We start from the raw sequence: 17,099 nt of genomic DNA on the forward strand, positions 1-17,099 counted from the left end.
AGCCCATTGTGCTCTAAGATCCCTGCTTTTACATCCTGGCGTAACTGCGTTGTATTACCGAGTAGCATTATTCTTTACACGGGGGGTTTGCCTTCGTCTTTCTTAGGATTGACTATTATTACGTTATTTTCCCGACAATGCATCCTCTCATCGCGTTTATAGAACCATAAAACAACGAATGTCCACATGGACAAGCAAAATATATCCACGGAAGTAAACGTAAATCCTTTTAGGAATCTAGGCGCCTCTGACGTCTTCCAAACTAACACGCTAATCCATGCCTGCATTGCTTGTGCCACGGTATTCATCACCACCAAAATTACTGCTCTCGCTCTGGCGTCTCGCCGACATATGTCATTCTGCCAAGAATAAAGTACTGGCGCCATAGCCCAACCAAAGTATTGCAACATAAAAGCAAACCATTTTGCGCTCTCAGAGACGTCCCACACAGCTAGAATGACATTGCCCATAAAGTTAAACACCTGTGTGAGAAGGATAGCAGCCAATCTACTATGTCCCAAATCTGCAATTAGACTCGTCAAAATAAGATACACCATGCCTAGAGCAGGTGTAATCATGGATAAGCGATTCAGATTGGGCGTAGAAAATCTTTCTAATGACTTCATCCATAAAAGGTACGCACCAGCAGGTCCGTTGTTATTATTCCAGCAGAAAATATTCCATATCGATAAGATATATATTTTCCAGTCAGTCATGATATTCTTCCAGAGTTGTTTGTCAAAGATCTTAGAGGAAAAATCAGATTTGTCAATATTACTCTCCTCCAGCCTTCTTCTGGCTAACCTAATTTCATCGTCAGTCAGGAATATTGAGTAGCAATTATTTGGGTCGCCCGGAAGCATGTAGAATCCTATGATACCAACAATTATGGAAATTATTGCATCAATAATGAAGCTCCATCTCCACCCTGACAATCCATTTTTTCCATCCAGCGTTGCAGATACAGCGGATTGAATACCGCCAGAGGAGAGAATACCTGCATACTGGCCCAAATAATAAAATGCTGAACGACGTACAATCTCATCGTGCTTATAAAAACATCCAAACAAGTACTGATAGGAAAGATACGCAGGCGCTTCAAAGACGCCAATCAGAAAGCGGATAGCCTTCAATTGACCCACATTATTAACATGGGCGGCACCTAGCGTGAGCACAGACCATCCCAGATCGAGCGCCGGGAGCACATAGTTCAAGGGCACCTTATTCAAAATGAATATAAATGGCAGCTGAAATATAACTGCACCAACTGTGAACATGGCTTGCGTGTTGACCAGATCGTTGCCGCTCATGCCTAATTCTTCCTTCATGCCTGATACGTATGCATTGTTGAGATTCACAGTGTCGAGGTACTTCACCCAATATGCTAGACAAGAATAAAAAGCCAATAAAACGTCTAACTTAAACAAAAGCTTCTTTTCCGCCTTTGATGTGGCCGTACCAAACCAGCTCCAAGAGCGCCTTTTGCTTGCATGTGCTTTAGTAACACGGTATTCTTGCTCATCAAGATATTTCCACCACGGTCTCTTACTCTCATCGCGGTATTCGTATTTTTCTTCAGTGAATGTATCTAGACTCGTTGTCTTCTGCAAACCACTCTCCTTCAGTGACCCGTCTTCGGTTGTAGTTGCTACACCCCCAGCATCCTCTTCAAGCCTCCTTCGAACAGGTATAAACCCCCATTTTAGCCTTCGCCAGGGCTGTACTACCAGTTCTTTCAAAATGTCGACCATGAGCTCTAATGCAGGCATAGGCGGGCTGTCACAAGGAGGAGTACGCACTCCCTTTTATAATACCTATAGCAATAAGTAGAGTCACCACATTGACTACTGATGCCTTCCAGTGGCCAATGCCGCTGTTCTCCTTGAAGCGCCCTACAAAGCTTATCTGCCACTACTACGTAAGAGCGCCGATCTCTGTGTGCTTGTACTATTGCAGCACTGTGATGTTTCGGGCAAGCGGCCTATCATTACCGCTTTAACCGCTCGCAACAAAGAGCCACACTGATTACTTAAGAATTAAGTCATTTTCCAGGTGAAGCAATGCCACTGTTGCAAGGTCCGATTGCGTAAAAGTCAGGTGCGATTACCATCTCAACAGACCGTGGCTTGGCGTACGACATCCGTGTATACGCGAAGCTTGCCTGGTATTGTGCTTCGAGACTTGAGAGAAAAAACGTAAAGCATGGATTGTCTTGATGACTTCAAGCGATTAGTATCCACGACTCGAGATCTTCAGCTCTGTGTACTTGAACAAAGGTGGCGCTTGCGCGGAGAACAGGTCAATTTCAGCCAGGAGCATGTCTCAGACTCCGCCTAGACCCATTAGTCTTCCACTACACGGATAAGTCTCCTAATGGCTGACTTCACCTATATATTAGTACAATGATAGCTGTCACTGCTGATGTAAGTTAACGCGATATAACAAGCAAAGAGAAGGTGAATAATATATCACCCGCGGGTCGCGGTGGGTCCTCGTATTATACAAAATGCTGGCTAGAGGCTCTTTTTTCGGAAAGATTTCAGGAGCAACGACAGCGATGGTGCGTATCTAACTATGCATTGCGTAGCATGTAACAGGCGGCAGAGTCTGGGAGGGCCTACCGGGGATGAGATGGCCCTTATAGAATGGCGTGACTGATGCAAACTCGCACGTAGTGGAAGATGCCCGAGCTACATTCTAATATTATAGAATCTTTTGCCCGCGGTATACCCGATCCAATCGCCCGAAGGACGCCATACAAAGTTATTAACCTCGTATTGTGCGGTATATGACATTTGCGGTGTTTCAAGTGTGCGTACCGTGCTAGTGGTCGACCAGCGTTGCTGTGTCAGCCCTGTCCAGACCTGGCTTGCGCTGAGTAGCTCCAGCAGGTCCCAGTACAGTATCTGACAGTCGTCACCGCATGTAGCTAGCACGTTTGGCTTGGAGGGGTGCCACTTCAACTGGTTGACAGGCGCAGCATGTCCTTCCAGTAGGAGCATAGGAGAGCCAGGGTACCTCATATCCAGTATTATTACAACATTAGAGTCCTGCTGAATTGTTGCAAGGATGTTTGGGTCGAATGGAGAAGGCTCCAACCTTAGTAACGCGCAATTATCCAATGCTCCGAGAGATGAGCTTGCCGAGCTCGACAGGGCAGAGCTCTGGCTGTTCTTTTGCAGCTGGCCATCCTGTTCATGTGCTGCTAGTGTATGTACCTGTGTCTGCGACGGCGTTTGGCCCTGCACTTGTTGTTGGGGCTCGTAGATGATTGTACTATGGGCCAGACAGCGTAGGTCAAAGACGCGCACTGAGCCGTCGCCGCCACAGCTTGCAAAAAGGTTACTGGACTGTGTCAGAAACTTCGCATCAAACACTTCCGAGTCGTGGGCAATTAGCTGTGTTTTAACGTAGTTCGATGCTTGTAGGTCCCACACCGTGCAGGTGGTGTCAATCGAGCTCGACAGAATTAGGTTTGTGTCCAGCGCATTCCAGTCAAACGACGTCACCGGCGGTAGCTGCCCCAGCATGCGTCCATTCGACACCTCCCCCAAGCTCTTGCCGTACTTCACCAGCGACAGGTTCAGCTGCTCGTGCAGCTGCTCCTCCACCGACCATATCCGCAGCGAGTCCGAGCACGTTGCAAGCTTCCCCGTGCCCTTCGGCATCCACTGTATCTTGGACAGCGGGTATATCACGCTCGCCTGCGCCACGCTATCCCAGTGCGACAAATCAGGCGTCGCCTGCAGCACCGTCAGCTTGTTAAATGCGTCCTCCTTGTACGACCCAATGGCCACCCGGTCGCACGCATCCCAATCCACCGCAAACTGCGGCGATGGCAGGTCAGCGCAGTATGCATGTGGCGCCCCCACCTCCAGCGACCGCGGGTGGTACAGCATCGGCGACTGTCGCTGATATATCCCTCCCCCAGCATTCTGGAATTGCTCCATCGGCCTTTGGTAGCTGCCGAATGAAATTGAACTTCGCTTGCCGCCTCTGTAATCCATTTCCAATGACTACGTCCTGCCCAATTCCCATATGCCGCGCCCTGGGCTCCCACTACGCTGCTGATTCAATTAAGGCTTCGATTCACGGTTTTTCACTTGACTATCTTTGTTCTTCTTTCACGGCAACACCTGCTCTGCCACAGATTGAACGTACGTAGACGATAACACCGTTAATACCCCGTCATGACCACCCCACGAAGTCTTGATATCAGCATAGCTACATAGCGAGCTTCTTCACCTGGTAGAGGAATACACCGGAAGAATCACGTGTAATCACGTGACACAATATGGAAAATTTTGCAGGCCCTTTTACTTCTGCCAGCTCGAAGACTAGTGAAAGGATGGTGAAGATAGACGGTGTCGACATATAGGCTATAGAAGGCTACAATGGCGAGGCAGAACTTCGTGGGGCTTGTGATCAGCCATGGGAAGATGCAGAAGACGGTGAAGGTACGGGTGGAGACCAAAGTGTTCAACAAGCGGCTGAATAAAGAGATGATGCACCGCAAGGACTATCTAGTGCACGATGAGGGCGAGAGCGCAAGGGAGGGCGATGTTGTGCGGATCGAGGCGACACGGCCTCTTTCGCGGCGCAAGTACTTCTCAGTAGCGGAAATCCTGAAGAACCAGGGTCAGCGGCAGGTGGAGTTCCAAGCGGATGCGAAGCGGGCGGTGCGGGCCGATGAGGCAGCGCGGGCGCAGGCGTTCCTGGAACGGAGGGAACAGCGGACGACAGCAGGGACCACCTTGGTGGCAGACGTGGCAGCGCTGCAGGAGGCATACACGCAGGGCACGCTGGACAGCCCGGAAGTCGCGGCGATCCGGGAGCGCTACGGCGTGAGCGAGTTCACGCCTGACACGCTGCAGAAGCTACTGGAGCTGGACGTGACCGCCATGGAGCAGGAGGTGATGCGGCAGCGCACACGCCTGGAAGACGTGCTGAGTAGGCTGGAGGCATACATGCAGGACCAGGCCGCGGCAGATGCCTACCTGCGGTCCAAAAACGTGGAGGCTCCGGAGGAGCTGAAGAAACACACGCGCAAGAACCTGCTGCGCAAGCATATCACGGCGGATCTCCTCAACTAGCTGGGCACATATGTAACAGACGAAAGCTGCTTGTATATACAATAAGAACTCACTAGAAATCAAGGGCCCAGGACTCTGCCCTGGCCTGGGAAGTTGTCGTTGTGCAGCGGCAGCTCGCTCTCCTGGTAGAGCGGGGTGTAGCCTGCTGTGCGGTCCACTGAACTTTCCCGATGGTACTTGACCACGGACGGGATCATACTTATCCACCGGTCAAGCCAGGTCTCAATCTTGACGATGAGCCAGCCGGGCGGCGTCGCCATCTGGAGCCAGCGCTCCCGGAAGCCAATTAGGTACCCTAGACCAAGCCCGATTAGGTGGCCGACAAAGCTGGAGCCGGGCATTAGCAGCGTGACAAGTACCAGGAACACCAGCGGGATATATAGGGTCGGCATCTTCAGACTTGCGAGCTCGTAGTGGGGGCGGAAGCCCGCCTCCTGCACTGCGAAGTAGCCACACAGCGTAAAGCACCACCCGCTCGCCCCGCCTACGTAAACGTTTGGGTACAACAACATGCCAACTAAGCAGTACACGACGCCCGTCACAATGGCCAGGAGGTTGAGCGTGATTCCCGTAAACACCGTCCCGTGTGACGCTTCGAACATCGACAGCGGCACAAACAGCGACATCAGATTCAACAGCAAATGGAAGATTGACAGGTGCGCCAGTGGATAGAGGGAGAGCCGCGTCAGCTGCAGCTTCCTAAGCGCCCCCGGATCCAACAGGATCTTCTCGTTGATTGGGAACACCCAATTCAGCACATACACAAGCGTAAGGAACACCGACAAGCCTGCAGTAAGAGCGCCCGGCTTATGGACCCCGGTCCGTAACATCGACTTCCAATCCATCTTGCTCAATCAAAGTGGCAGTTTGCTTGGGCGTGGCAGTGGACTATGCCTCGCCAGTTGCCCATCAAAACCCTTTCTTCGGAGTATACAGTGTGGTGCACGGTGTTCACCACACAAGATGCCTCGATGCCTTCGATGCCCTTGCCACAGCGATGTTGCTGTGACCAGTAGCCATGATGCAAGCCCCTGGCCCGGCCTCGGGTGCCGGCAACACTGTACTGCATCGTGGGACGTTCCTCTGTGCAGCCCTGGTTGCTGTGGTGAGATGAGTGCTATGCAATATGGAATATATATCAGGTGCGGCGGCCACACGTCTGCAACTGGCTCTCAATGCTGCTTTGACTTTTGGCCGGAGCCGCGCTGGCCCTTCTTCACGGTTTCCCAGATAATGCCCCCGAAGACGACCAGTATGCCGAGCCATTGGACCGGCCTGACGCTGTGCCCATAGACCACGATGCTCAGGAGCATGGAGACCATCTTGCGGGTAACGGTGACGGTTGCGAGCACCAGCGAGCTGTAATGCTCTAGTGTGAAGAACACAAAGCATTGCCCCAGGGCACCGCATGCGCAGTACGTGAACAGATAGGTCAGAATGGCTGGGTCTGCGTGCAGCTGCTGCAGGCTGCCCTGCCACTGCGTCCGGTCGAACAGGACCAGGTAGGCCAGGTTCCAGAGCACGATGGCCGTATTGAGGGCTACCATCAGATGCGCGCCCGTAATCTTCTTGCTCGCCGGGCGGCGCAGCAGCCGGTCCTGGCTGGCGTTCGTCAGCCCGTCCAGAAACAAACTGACCAGGAGCATCCCGAGCCCATACAGCGACGCCTCGCCCTGCTTTCTCTCTGCCCCCCCCAGCGTGAAGAGCGCCACGCCGCCGCTCACGAGCACGCCCACCAGCGCCTTGTCGCGCCCGATCGGCGTGCGGTAGACCAGCACGTGTACCAGCATGATCGGCAGCAGTTTGCAGCTCTTCGCTAGCATGTACCCCACGTAGTCTACGTACTGTAGCGAGTGGTTCGCGGCCGGCGCAGACAGCGCCTGCGTCAGCGAGATCCCTGCCACATCCGCCCAATGCTTCCGTATGAACTCCCGCGCCCCGTAGCCGCTCCGCTGCGCCTTCAGATAGCAAAGCCCGACCACCGCCGCCGTCAGCGCCTGGCACAGCACGATGAAGCTCGAGTGACTGAACCTGGCTGCCGAGTTTGGCCACACCGACGTCGTCAAGGGCTCCTGCGCCAAACTCCACGTTAAGAACGTCGCATATATTCCACACACGGCGATAACCAACCTGACCTGCGACCCCATTGACCCGAATAGCTACCTATGGTTTTCAGATGACTTCTTTGTCGACGTCGATGTTTCAACATTTTTGATCTCTGGGCCTTAAGTATCACCACGATAACGTAAACGACACGTAGGAGGCAAGGGGATATGACCGAAGATAACCAGAGCAAGGAACAGGGCATTCGATTTGCGGTTTCGACGATTGACACGCAGTGAGCATTCCTAAGCGGGATCCGCAGCTGATCAGATCCGTCACGTGACTAGATATGGTTCAGTAAAATTTTTAAGTGTCCACTACGCAACTTCATGGGTGACTTACAAGCTGAGGGTATATTGGCGCAATGGTTACAGCTGTCAAGTATTCGCCCTTGCGCGCCACGTACGGCGTGCGGAGTGACCAGTATCTGGAGGACTACGACGATTACCGGCACTACCATGGGAAGTTGAACGCAAAACTGATGAGTCTGCGGCGCCGACTCCAGCTCACCACCAGAGACACGCGGAGATACTCGGCAAAAGAGAAATACTCGAAGGTAGGGGCTGCAGAATACCAGCGGAACCGTCTACATGGGCTGGCGATGCTGCTGCATGCGGAGCGGGACATTGCGTATGCGGAGACGCTGAAGCTACGGGCGCGGGAGCGTGGCTGGCTGAAGAAGTCCGAGCGGCGGCTGCTCACGACGAGGCTGAAGAAGGCGTGGCGCACGGCGGGGAAGCTGCTGGAGATGACGGCGGACGAAGGGCGGTGGGTCGTTCGGGCTGAGCTGCTGGTCTACGAAAAGCTGGCGCGTGTAGAGTACCTGGTACACGGGAAGCATAGCCGCAGAAAGGACTCAGACCGGATCGCACAGGAACTGGCACTTTCAGTGGCTGCTCTGGAGTACCTGTGTACAGAGGGCGAAGTTGCAGCGGAGACAGTCGCGACGATAAACGGCCGTTTTGACTACATGCTGAGACAGCATGCGCAATGCTTTTCATCCGCAGAGCTACAGGCCTTCACAGCGAAGGTAGTTAATACACGCAAAGACGACCCGCTTCTTGTGCTGTTGCTAGCCCATGGGTACGAGCTACCCGTCGAGGGTGCTGCGGCTGCAGACGGCGGGCTGCAGACAGAGGTGAAGTGGAGATCCTATAACGCGCAAATACACGAGCCCAACGTGGCGCGCTTGTTGAACGAAATCAAAACCCAGGATGCGACCCAAGTTTCAGAGCACGACGACCCCGTACTGAAGTGGAACGCGGCAATTGATGCCCAGAGGCAGTCAATGGAGCGCAGACAGGAGGAAGGTGTGCACTATGAGGGAGAGGACGACCAGATATTGCTCACATACCTCCAATTCAACTACTTGTGCGCGACGATGGGCCGCGATGTTGCGCTGTTGCAACCTCTGTGGGTCGAATGGCAAGAAGGCCGCAGGACCGCTCGCTTCACGAAGTACAAGCAGCTGAACCACGTCATCAACAACATAATCACCCATGCAGAGGAGGCTATGGGTCTACCCGGTGTCTACTCAGACGATGAGCTCACTGCATATCTGAAGCTTGTCAAGGTGTTTTACCGTGCGCAGCTTGTAGGCCGCGGGCTCGCTCCCCTTTACCAAGAGGAAGGCAAGCATCAGGAGGCACTGGCTCTATATGCCGGTTCTATGCAGAATCTGAGAACTGCCATGTCCGCTATGCCCCGCGACACCGCTTTCGATCCGTTCAACATCCTAGATAATGTTTCAGAGCTCCAGAAGGCACTCGAATCTAGTTGCCGAAGCGTCGCAGCGTTGGCAGAATACACTGGTAACTCTTCGCGGCCCGCCCAACAGTATGAATTGTCTTTGCTGGAGAAGATGAATACTAATACCTTCATCGACTACGCAAACATTTACACGGGGAACTTGTTCCCGCTACGTCCGCGGGTGATGCCGGTCAGCGCCAAACCTACTTTATTCGATCTAGCCTTCAACTATATTGGATGCGAATCTTCCGCTGTGCCGCCCGAACAGACTTCGGCTGCGGTCACTCCGGCTGCAGAGACCGAACAACCGCGGAAAAGAGGCATCTTTGGGATCTTCCGTTAACCTTAATGTAGCAGTGACTTATCTAGATCAAAACTTTTAGTATATTTGATTATATCTGTACCGTCGCGGTGTGATGGCTTACCCTTCCCATTCGGCGCGGCCAGAGTTTTGTCAGCTGACGACGACCAAAGGGGGACTAGAGTCTTCAAAACCCCGAAGTTACATGCTCCATCCCAAGTAACCAAAACTTTGCGGGGCTAGTCTCTGGGCCTTCGTCGTGATGAACTTCATCTATCGCAAAAAGTACACATGCTGGATATGTTTGGAAGAGAGTGATGGGCTGTTCAGTTTTGCGTGGACACGGCATGAGTGCGGATGCAGTCTGCAGGTCCATAACAAATGTTTAGTACGATGGCTGTTTGCAACAAATCTTCGGGTATGGAACGAGTGTGGCACCAGCGACTTCTACAGAATTAGGTCTTTGCCGGAATTGAAGCGTCGGCTTTGCTATGTGGTCGATGGGCATAGGAACTTCCAGAGTGAAGTTAACCTTGCGGAGACAGTTCAGGGCATACCTGCAGTAGGTCAAACGTGGGCAGCATTTCTGTGCATCTTGGAAATGGCAGTTAGGATTTTACTTCGAATACCTCCGAGTGAGCCACCAACAGACCTATGGCGAGGGTTACCGATCGAGGCTGTTGCCTGTCCTCAATGCAAGAAAAGCATTACCAAGGGGAGACTCTACTGGCACACTAGTTCGCTGGGATTGCATGCGTATAGCATATACAAGTCTGCATCAACGTACGTTGCTACAATTGCGCTATTTTGGTTTTTGTATAGCAACCCATGGAAGCAGTGGTTCAAAATCGGATTGTATCTTCTTAGACAGGTCTTCCCCGAAAGTATACTACAACAAATTCTGGATGTTTCCACAACGAGGGCGATAGATGTGTATACAGACTCGATGAACGGTATTGAGTGCGTTCCGGCTCGGCAGAGGTTTTTGATACTAGGCTTCCCTCTCTACCTTGCCGGACTCCTAAGCCCCACACTTCCACTTGGTTACATGCAGCAGATTTATCCTTGGACGCTGGTTACGGCATGCCGTAATTCAAAAGTGGTACTGAAAGTTCTCAGCGTTGAATTATTTGTCGCGTCATTGTATACAAAAGTGGCCGCGATGCTAGGCAGATCTCTAAAGAAGAAACTGTTGTCAGTACGCCCCTACTTTAATTCACCCAAGGATTCTACCGAAAATAATACATTCACTGAAGAGCTGCTTCGTACGACCTGGCTGGACTGCATCACAGATATCACGCTGCTATTCCGGATATCCACTTTTATTTCGAACAATATCTTGCAACCTATTCCGATAATTACACGCCTGATACTCAAATTAGATCCAACAGTCTCTCCAAATGAATGTATATGTGTTCAAAATCTCCTAGCAATCGGAGCTGTATGCTGTGGACGTGAACTGGGGCGGTTTTTCCTTGCATATAAGAGGTCGCGTGAGTTGCAACAGTTGCAACGAATTGTTGAAGACGATGATATCTGATCCACGCGTATATAATATTTAGGCCCTGCATAATTTAGGCGATGACATTAGAGCACTTCATATCCACTTTATGTCTGTAAACTGTTTTTTACATTGATATCTCGAAGATTATTTATACATAGTATATGGGTAGGTTGAACTCAGATATCATCAGTAGTGGATGACACCAGCATCGGATTAACAATATGTAGCAACGGCCCCTTGTTGAGCATGTTTTTCCGGAATTCCGAATAGATAGATAAGCGTCAACTTGGGCAACGACATGAAACGACGTCGCAAAGTCACAAAATGACAGTCATTCGCCAGAACTAACCGTCAGTTAAGTTGTAATGGCAATTGGCAGAGGTAAGCAACTGTAAAGTTGTTTTACATATTCCCCCTTGAATAATGGACGGGATTAATAGAATACTTCCAAGATCTCCATACTTCTGTACACCTAGTACGATTCCATTCAAGGTTATGGTAGCACCACAAGCTAAGCAGGAGGAATATAAGGATAACGAAAGTACCCTTAGTGATATACTGAGTGATTCAGATGCTTCATCTGATGAGCCTTTGACTCTTTATTCTGGTTACCGAACAAAGGTGAAGGACTACTTAGTGCCGACTACAGATAGTGATCCCAATTCTGTTCCGTTCCGTCTTCTTAGAGATGGTGCCATATTGCTTCGACAACTACTATGTGCCAACGCTACGCTTGGAAATAATTTCAGCAGAGGTATTGTAACTTCTGATTTGGGGCAGGAAGCACTATTTTGGTCCGGCCTTCCATTGTATTTTTCCGGAATGATACTTCCTGACGCTGTCGCCAACATGCACAGGTTACTATTCGTAGTTGAAGTTGTATGTCGCAGAGATCTCACTTCTTTTGGAAAATATGGCGTGCTATTATTGTTGGCTTTACCGTTGATTTCCAAGGTGATAAGGCGTTTGTTCTTTGCGGAATCCATTAAGCTAAGCACCTTAGAAGCTGGCGTCGCACCTGCGGCAGATAGTGCAATGATATGGCCTCTTTTAGGGAAGTTCCTCAACCAATATCTATTAATGAAGATACCTTATTACCGCTGGTTAGTTGAGGCGTGCACAGGGAATACCGATGATGCCCTCTGGTTCGGAAATTTACTAGGCTGCTTTCTCCTATTGGTAGTTAAAGATGTAGCCTGGTGGCTAAATAGAAAACTACTCAAAGGTTGAGGTAGGTCTTCTACGCTTCAAAACTGAATGATCGAAATCGAGCCATGCCATGAATTTGTTTAACCGTGTGTTTCCGGTGATATAACTCCAAGTAATGGCATGATGAATTCGTCCGTATTAATTATTATTGTTGTCCTTATCCATCGTTACGTAAGTATAATTACCTAAAAAACACTTCACAAAGTAGGTCTATTAGCGCTGATATTTTAAAAGTTGCGCTCCTACCACGCATAAGCACTATGGTGCTTTCTGGATCTTCTGATTCCTTATCCAGTAGTTCCTTGAATTTGATAACTTCACGGTACTTCATGTTGCGTTTTCTGCCAACAAACATATCAACATTATAGATTTCGCCATTCTGTGTCGCAATCCTGAAACTTATATCTGGAAAGCGTGGCGCGTTCGATCCAAAGAAAGTTACTGCAATATCCTTCAAATTTTCACCCTTGATATCCCGCAATACCCCACGTTCATAAAGCTGCCGAGCTGACCATGTATAGTGGATACCATTAGGGGTATCTGAGTGTTTACCTTGTACTCTCCTATAGGCATCCTTAATTTTATTACCGAGCCCGCTCTTTCTTATGGGCTGATAGTGTCCGCATTTCTGAATCTGTTTAACTGATTTGCTTACTGCAGTAGATAGCGCTTGCGACAATAAGCTCATGTAATTTTCCTTTTGTTTCAGATGTTCGTAAACATCATTCATGAATATTAACTCGCGTTCATTCATATGCCCGACGTAGGATCGAGACCTAATTGTGTTTGCAATATCATTGAGGACAGATTGGTAATTATTGGCGCTGTCAATAATACCGAGATGCTTCAGTTCCTTGACCCTTTGCATAACATGCTTCTTAAATGTAACGTACCCAGTGTTATCCAAATTTTTCTTAGCAAGATCTTCCCTGACAGCAGGATACTTTAGCAATAATTGAGTAAAGACGTTATCATCTTCTGGGAAGACAGAACTAGTGAGCAAGTCATTTAGGTTTGTCTCAACATCCTCTACTTGAATCAAGTAAGAAATACCTCTTTTGGTCTCATTGTACAGTAAGGCGGACCTATCATCCTCAAGGGGGACGTGGTATACCGTAGGGTCAAGTTCAACTTCGACTACGCCGGACATCTTTGTGACTGAGGTTTCAAAAATCTTTTCCATCTGCTTCAATAGTTCGACAATAGCATCATCATGTGGAAATATTGATTGATGAGAGATAAATGTTTTAATCATATTTTCCAGGTACTCCTGTTTCATGACCATGAATGGTCTTTCGGTAGATCCCATGTCCCTATACACAATACTATCGCATTCGTTTTCAAAATCTGGCGAAATTAACATACTTTTCAATAAAAGAACAACATCAGGTTTAATAGCCTCGGCATAAGGTGTCAATGAAGAATAATAGCCGTTAAATTCCCGTAAATTGAAAATGGTTGAAAGAGCGCTGCATAGTACCTGAATTTTGTCTTCCAAATCTTGAACATCATCCTGGTACCCATAAGATGCCCGATTCATGAAAAACCCGTTCACAAAGTGCTCAATGAGAACCATGGATATAGCTCTCAGCGGATCATAAATATCAGTGCTTCTATCTGCAACTGCCCTAAAAGCCTTCGTGCATAGATATTTTATCTCCATAGGGATGGAATCGATCATTACCATGAGGATATTCCTAACCGATTCGGTAGTGTTCCAAATATTCATCATATTCTCTACATATTTCGCATTCGTCAACGGATCATCTATCGCAATGTGCGAAGCGACCATCGGTTCACCAGGATGCAGAAATTTCCATATATTTGCGGGGACACTTTCAAAGTCGGTGCCTGGTTCCGAGAGGCTCTCCAGAACAGTACCGAATAGGTATACGGTATCTGAGTTTTTATGCCGGGGCAGATATTCAGCTAACAATAGACGCCATGGGGATTTTGAATTTCTGGATGATAAAAAAAAGTCTGTTGGCGTCTCGTCTAATTCATCAAGCATCAAATCCATTATCATTTTGATAAATAGCAGGTTTTCACGGTGCGAAATCTTACCACTGGTGGGGGAAAAGAGTTTCGGCAAGAAATTGATGCACGAATATGGCTCCAGTTTGAAGAGTAATTTCCAATAAAAAGAGTCAACTTGCAACAGGTAGCATATTCTTTCGTAAAGAGAATTTTGTTGCATTACATCCTTTGAGGCCCGCTCAACTGAAAACCTTTCAAGACTCTTCAATCCAGCTTGCGATAGATATCTGCTTACCTGAATTCCTCTATGTTCCAATAATGACTTCTTGGTTATCAAAGTCCTGATGGTAGACTGCAGACGACAGATTTCACCGTTACAATCATTCACTAAGGCCTTCTTCTTATGCAGTTGGGAGTATAAAGTGTCTGTCTCATTTTCATTGAGTATATGGACAAACTTTTTGACAGCCCAGAGGCTAGGAGTAGTGGAGTTCAAAAGTTCATGATAAGCACTGCTCATTTGATAAGCTCTGATTGCACTCTGAATCTGGACGACAACACGGACATTATTCCTGTAATACCTTCTGCTCGCTAGTAATTCAGAGCGCAGCTTACCTCCTAGTAGCATTGCCTGGAATTGGTTAATTGAGTACAACTCCACGGCATCATTGATTAATTCAACCGCGAATCTTGCGAGAACACCTCTAACTCTAGCCTGTAGATAAGTCAGCGGATCGGTAGAATCACGATACTGGTTGACGGCCTCCAATTGGTGTCTGACTTTGCCACCTTTTATGACAGCACTGAAGTGATCTAAGGCTAGATCGTAGAAATCTATCTCAAACAAGGTATCATATAGTTTTCTCCTCTGTGCAATACCCCGCAAAGTAGCCTGACATTCCTCCAATAATCCACGATGAATAGAACTACACTGTATCTCGTAATTATATCTCGTCTTAACGTTTAAGCCACGACAATGAGCCTGGAAATGGATCACTTCATAATGCACGCGCCTTAAATTCGAGTAAGTGTAATCGAAGTCTGTACGAAGTTTAGAACCCCGGATATATGATTGTAATTTGGTTAATGGAGCTCTGCACAAAGATATTTTGGTTAACGCTTCCCGTGATGCTCGCCGCAAAAGGACTGATTTTACGATATTTTGGAACCTTCGTATAACCATGTCATTCTTCAGACATCTTAATTGCAGAATGTCGAGATGAGACCTGTATATGTAGCCGGAAATATAGGACTGGAGTGAAAAAATTTGGGCTTCGGACTCAGCGGATAATACGGGCCTTAGTTTCAATGAATATTGTTTTCGAAGAGATCCAGCACGACACCAAGCCTGGAATATTGAGATTTCTTCATCAAAAAGCTCGAATGTTTTTTTCTTTAAATATATTCCATAGCGCAAATTGGCCCCTCTAGATATCGCCTGTATACGGAACACAATATCCAAAAATTGATCCTCTGACATCCGCTGCCTTCTTGCTGGTGAGTAAGGAGGATAATTTGAAAGGTAGTGGTTGTATAATAGGTGTTCTCTATCTAGAGATTTCATTGAATCCGTTCTATAGGAAATCCTTCTTGATATACTGGGGGAATAATAAGAGAAATTCTTACTTGGACTGTAAGTGAGGTTGGTATTGGCCGTCCTTAGCAAAGGATCAGATAATAATATAGAAGCGGTTCGAGATCCCATAAAAGAGCGTTCGGGATATTGCGGGGAAATGTACCTCTGTGAATATAAATACGATCCATTTAATTGCCTCTCGGGAGTCCTTGGGAAGCCGTTAGCCATTCCAGAATGATCCATGTGCAGTAAGTCAGGTACTCGCTGTGCCTCCAGTGTTGGCATCTGTCTGTCCGGAACCTTCGGCGACACATCATTCACGACAATGACCTCTGGCGGAGCTGGTTGTGCCTGGGGCTTTGGAGCTGGTTCTGGGTTAAGCTTGGATTCTGGTTTTGGTTCCGGCTCGGGCTCGGGCTCGGGCTCGGGCTCGGGCTCGGGTTCAGGCTCAGGTTCCGGGGTGACTTCCACCACAAACTTTTCGTCTTCATCTGGAGCAGTTCCTTTTGAGCCTAGTACTAACGCTGGTTCTAGCTCTCGGGACCTAGGATTCCAATCTTTTATTAAGCCCTCATTGCGGGGAAGCTTTTCCGAAGAAGCGTTGGTTGCACCATCTGCTTTGAATGACCTAAAGTTACGAACATTAGGGAGCTTCTGCTTACATTCTTTCAGTTCCTGGGGAGAGAACTCCAGTACCCCAGAAAGGTTGTGAATTTCAGGAATCTCGCCGGGGAACCTACTATTGAGAATGTTCGCGACTGCATGTAAAGTCTCAAAAACTTTTGGAACGTCTTTCTTCTCGTATAGGTCGGTCAGTTCAAATCGAAATAGGTCCGGTACGCCTACCAAATCCATCAGCGAAAAAAAAGCATTAATATTCTGTGTATGCTTGAACTGCAACCGACCAGGAGGTACAATTGTAGGTGCAAGATCAGGTTTAATCGTTTGAGTGACCTTCGCCAAAAAATAGCCGTCGCGCATTGAATTACCAGCTGCCAACTCGAGTTCTCCAGGTATCGTCTCGCCGATCACATCCTCAATCCAACGTTTTGCCTCTCCAACTCTACAGAGAAATTCGTAGTACCGTAGCGTCTCTCTCGACATGCCTGAAGTGTCCACTTTTTTCTGTGCTTTAGGCGATACCTCGTGCTGCGCGGCTTCGCGCCGCGACTCATTCGGTTGAGACACATTGCCGTTCTCAGGTCTAGTCTTAGCAGCGGCTTGCAGTGGCTTTTTCGCGCTGCCCTTCGCCACTGCGCTCCTAGCCGGACTGATATTCGGGGAATCATGTTTGACTTCCGAATCCTGCAGCAAGAACGGGTTGTTGGATATGCCACCTTTGACCTTGGTCCCACCTTGAAAACCCCCCGTTCTCTTACTCAGAGGCTTGTCGCTCTTCTTCTCCGCGCTAGCTTCGTCTTTCAGGGGGCTCGAGTTTATCTTTGCTGGGGAAGCCTGCAGCAGCGTCCTACTGTTTGTCCCACTCTTTTCTGCAGATCCAAGGCTCTGTAGATACTTTTCGACATAGCGGCTCTTTTCTTTCGTCGGAGAGTCCAGCTGAACCGTCATCCTAGTAGCTCCCGATGC

General features: G+C 48.7%; 9 protein-coding genes across 9 annotated transcripts; 4 read left to right on the plus strand and 5 right to left on the minus strand.

Moving 5' to 3' along the window:
- Positions 1-74: 74 nt before the first annotated feature.
- SEO1 (putative permease SEO1) lies at positions 75-1,769 on the minus strand (the record flags this gene model as incomplete). The annotated part of the gene is made up of 1 exon (NM_210746.1): positions 75-1,769. The coding sequence occupies one exon, from the start codon at positions 1,767-1,769 to the stop codon at positions 75-77; it is 1,695 nt and encodes a 564-aa protein (NP_985392.1).
- Positions 1,770-2,690: 921 nt separating this feature from the next.
- Positions 2,691-4,007, minus strand: AGOS_AFL157C (uncharacterized protein; the record flags this gene model as incomplete). Its single annotated transcript, NM_210747.2, has 1 exon — positions 2,691-4,007. The coding sequence occupies one exon, from the start codon at positions 4,005-4,007 to the stop codon at positions 2,691-2,693; it is 1,317 nt and encodes a 438-aa protein (NP_985393.2).
- Positions 4,008-4,394: 387 nt separating this feature from the next.
- MRPS17 (mitochondrial 37S ribosomal protein uS17m) lies at positions 4,395-5,093 on the plus strand (the record flags this gene model as incomplete). Its single annotated transcript, NM_210748.2, has 1 exon — positions 4,395-5,093. One exon carries the CDS (start codon positions 4,395-4,397, stop codon positions 5,091-5,093), a length of 699 nt encoding a protein of 232 aa, NP_985394.2.
- A 59-nt stretch (positions 5,094-5,152) lies between these two features.
- On the minus strand, positions 5,153-5,938 carry RBD2 (putative rhomboid protease RBD2; the record flags this gene model as incomplete). Its single annotated transcript, NM_210749.1, has 1 exon — positions 5,153-5,938. One exon carries the CDS (start codon positions 5,936-5,938, stop codon positions 5,153-5,155), a length of 786 nt encoding a protein of 261 aa, NP_985395.1.
- A 327-nt stretch (positions 5,939-6,265) lies between these two features.
- HUT1 (UDP-galactose transporter HUT1) lies at positions 6,266-7,240 on the minus strand (the record flags this gene model as incomplete). The annotated part of the gene is made up of 1 exon (NM_210750.2): positions 6,266-7,240. One exon carries the CDS (start codon positions 7,238-7,240, stop codon positions 6,266-6,268), a length of 975 nt encoding a protein of 324 aa, NP_985396.2.
- Positions 7,241-7,560: 320 nt separating this feature from the next.
- On the plus strand, positions 7,561-9,288 carry SRP68 (signal recognition particle subunit SRP68; the record flags this gene model as incomplete). The annotated part of the gene is made up of 1 exon (NM_210751.1): positions 7,561-9,288. The coding sequence occupies one exon, from the start codon at positions 7,561-7,563 to the stop codon at positions 9,286-9,288; it is 1,728 nt and encodes a 575-aa protein (NP_985397.1).
- Positions 9,289-9,508: 220 nt separating this feature from the next.
- AGOS_AFL152W (uncharacterized protein) lies at positions 9,509-10,786 on the plus strand (the record flags this gene model as incomplete). The annotated part of the gene is made up of 1 exon (NM_210752.1): positions 9,509-10,786. One exon carries the CDS (start codon positions 9,509-9,511, stop codon positions 10,784-10,786), a length of 1,278 nt encoding a protein of 425 aa, NP_985398.1.
- A 387-nt stretch (positions 10,787-11,173) lies between these two features.
- Positions 11,174-11,980, plus strand: AGOS_AFL151W (AFL151Wp; the record flags this gene model as incomplete). Its single annotated transcript, NM_210753.2, has 1 exon — positions 11,174-11,980. The coding sequence occupies one exon, from the start codon at positions 11,174-11,176 to the stop codon at positions 11,978-11,980; it is 807 nt and encodes a 268-aa protein (NP_985399.2).
- A 160-nt stretch (positions 11,981-12,140) lies between these two features.
- Positions 12,141-17,081, minus strand: IQG1 (Iqg1p; the record flags this gene model as incomplete). Its single annotated transcript, NM_210754.2, has 1 exon — positions 12,141-17,081. One exon carries the CDS (start codon positions 17,079-17,081, stop codon positions 12,141-12,143), a length of 4,941 nt encoding a protein of 1,646 aa, NP_985400.2.
- Between the last annotated feature and the right edge of the window lie 18 nt (positions 17,082-17,099).

The sequence above is a fragment of the Eremothecium gossypii genome, chromosome VI, assembly GCF_000091025.4.
Source record: "Eremothecium gossypii ATCC 10895 chromosome VI, complete sequence".
Lineage (NCBI taxonomy): Eukaryota > Fungi > Ascomycota > Saccharomycetes > Saccharomycetales > Saccharomycetaceae > Eremothecium > Eremothecium gossypii.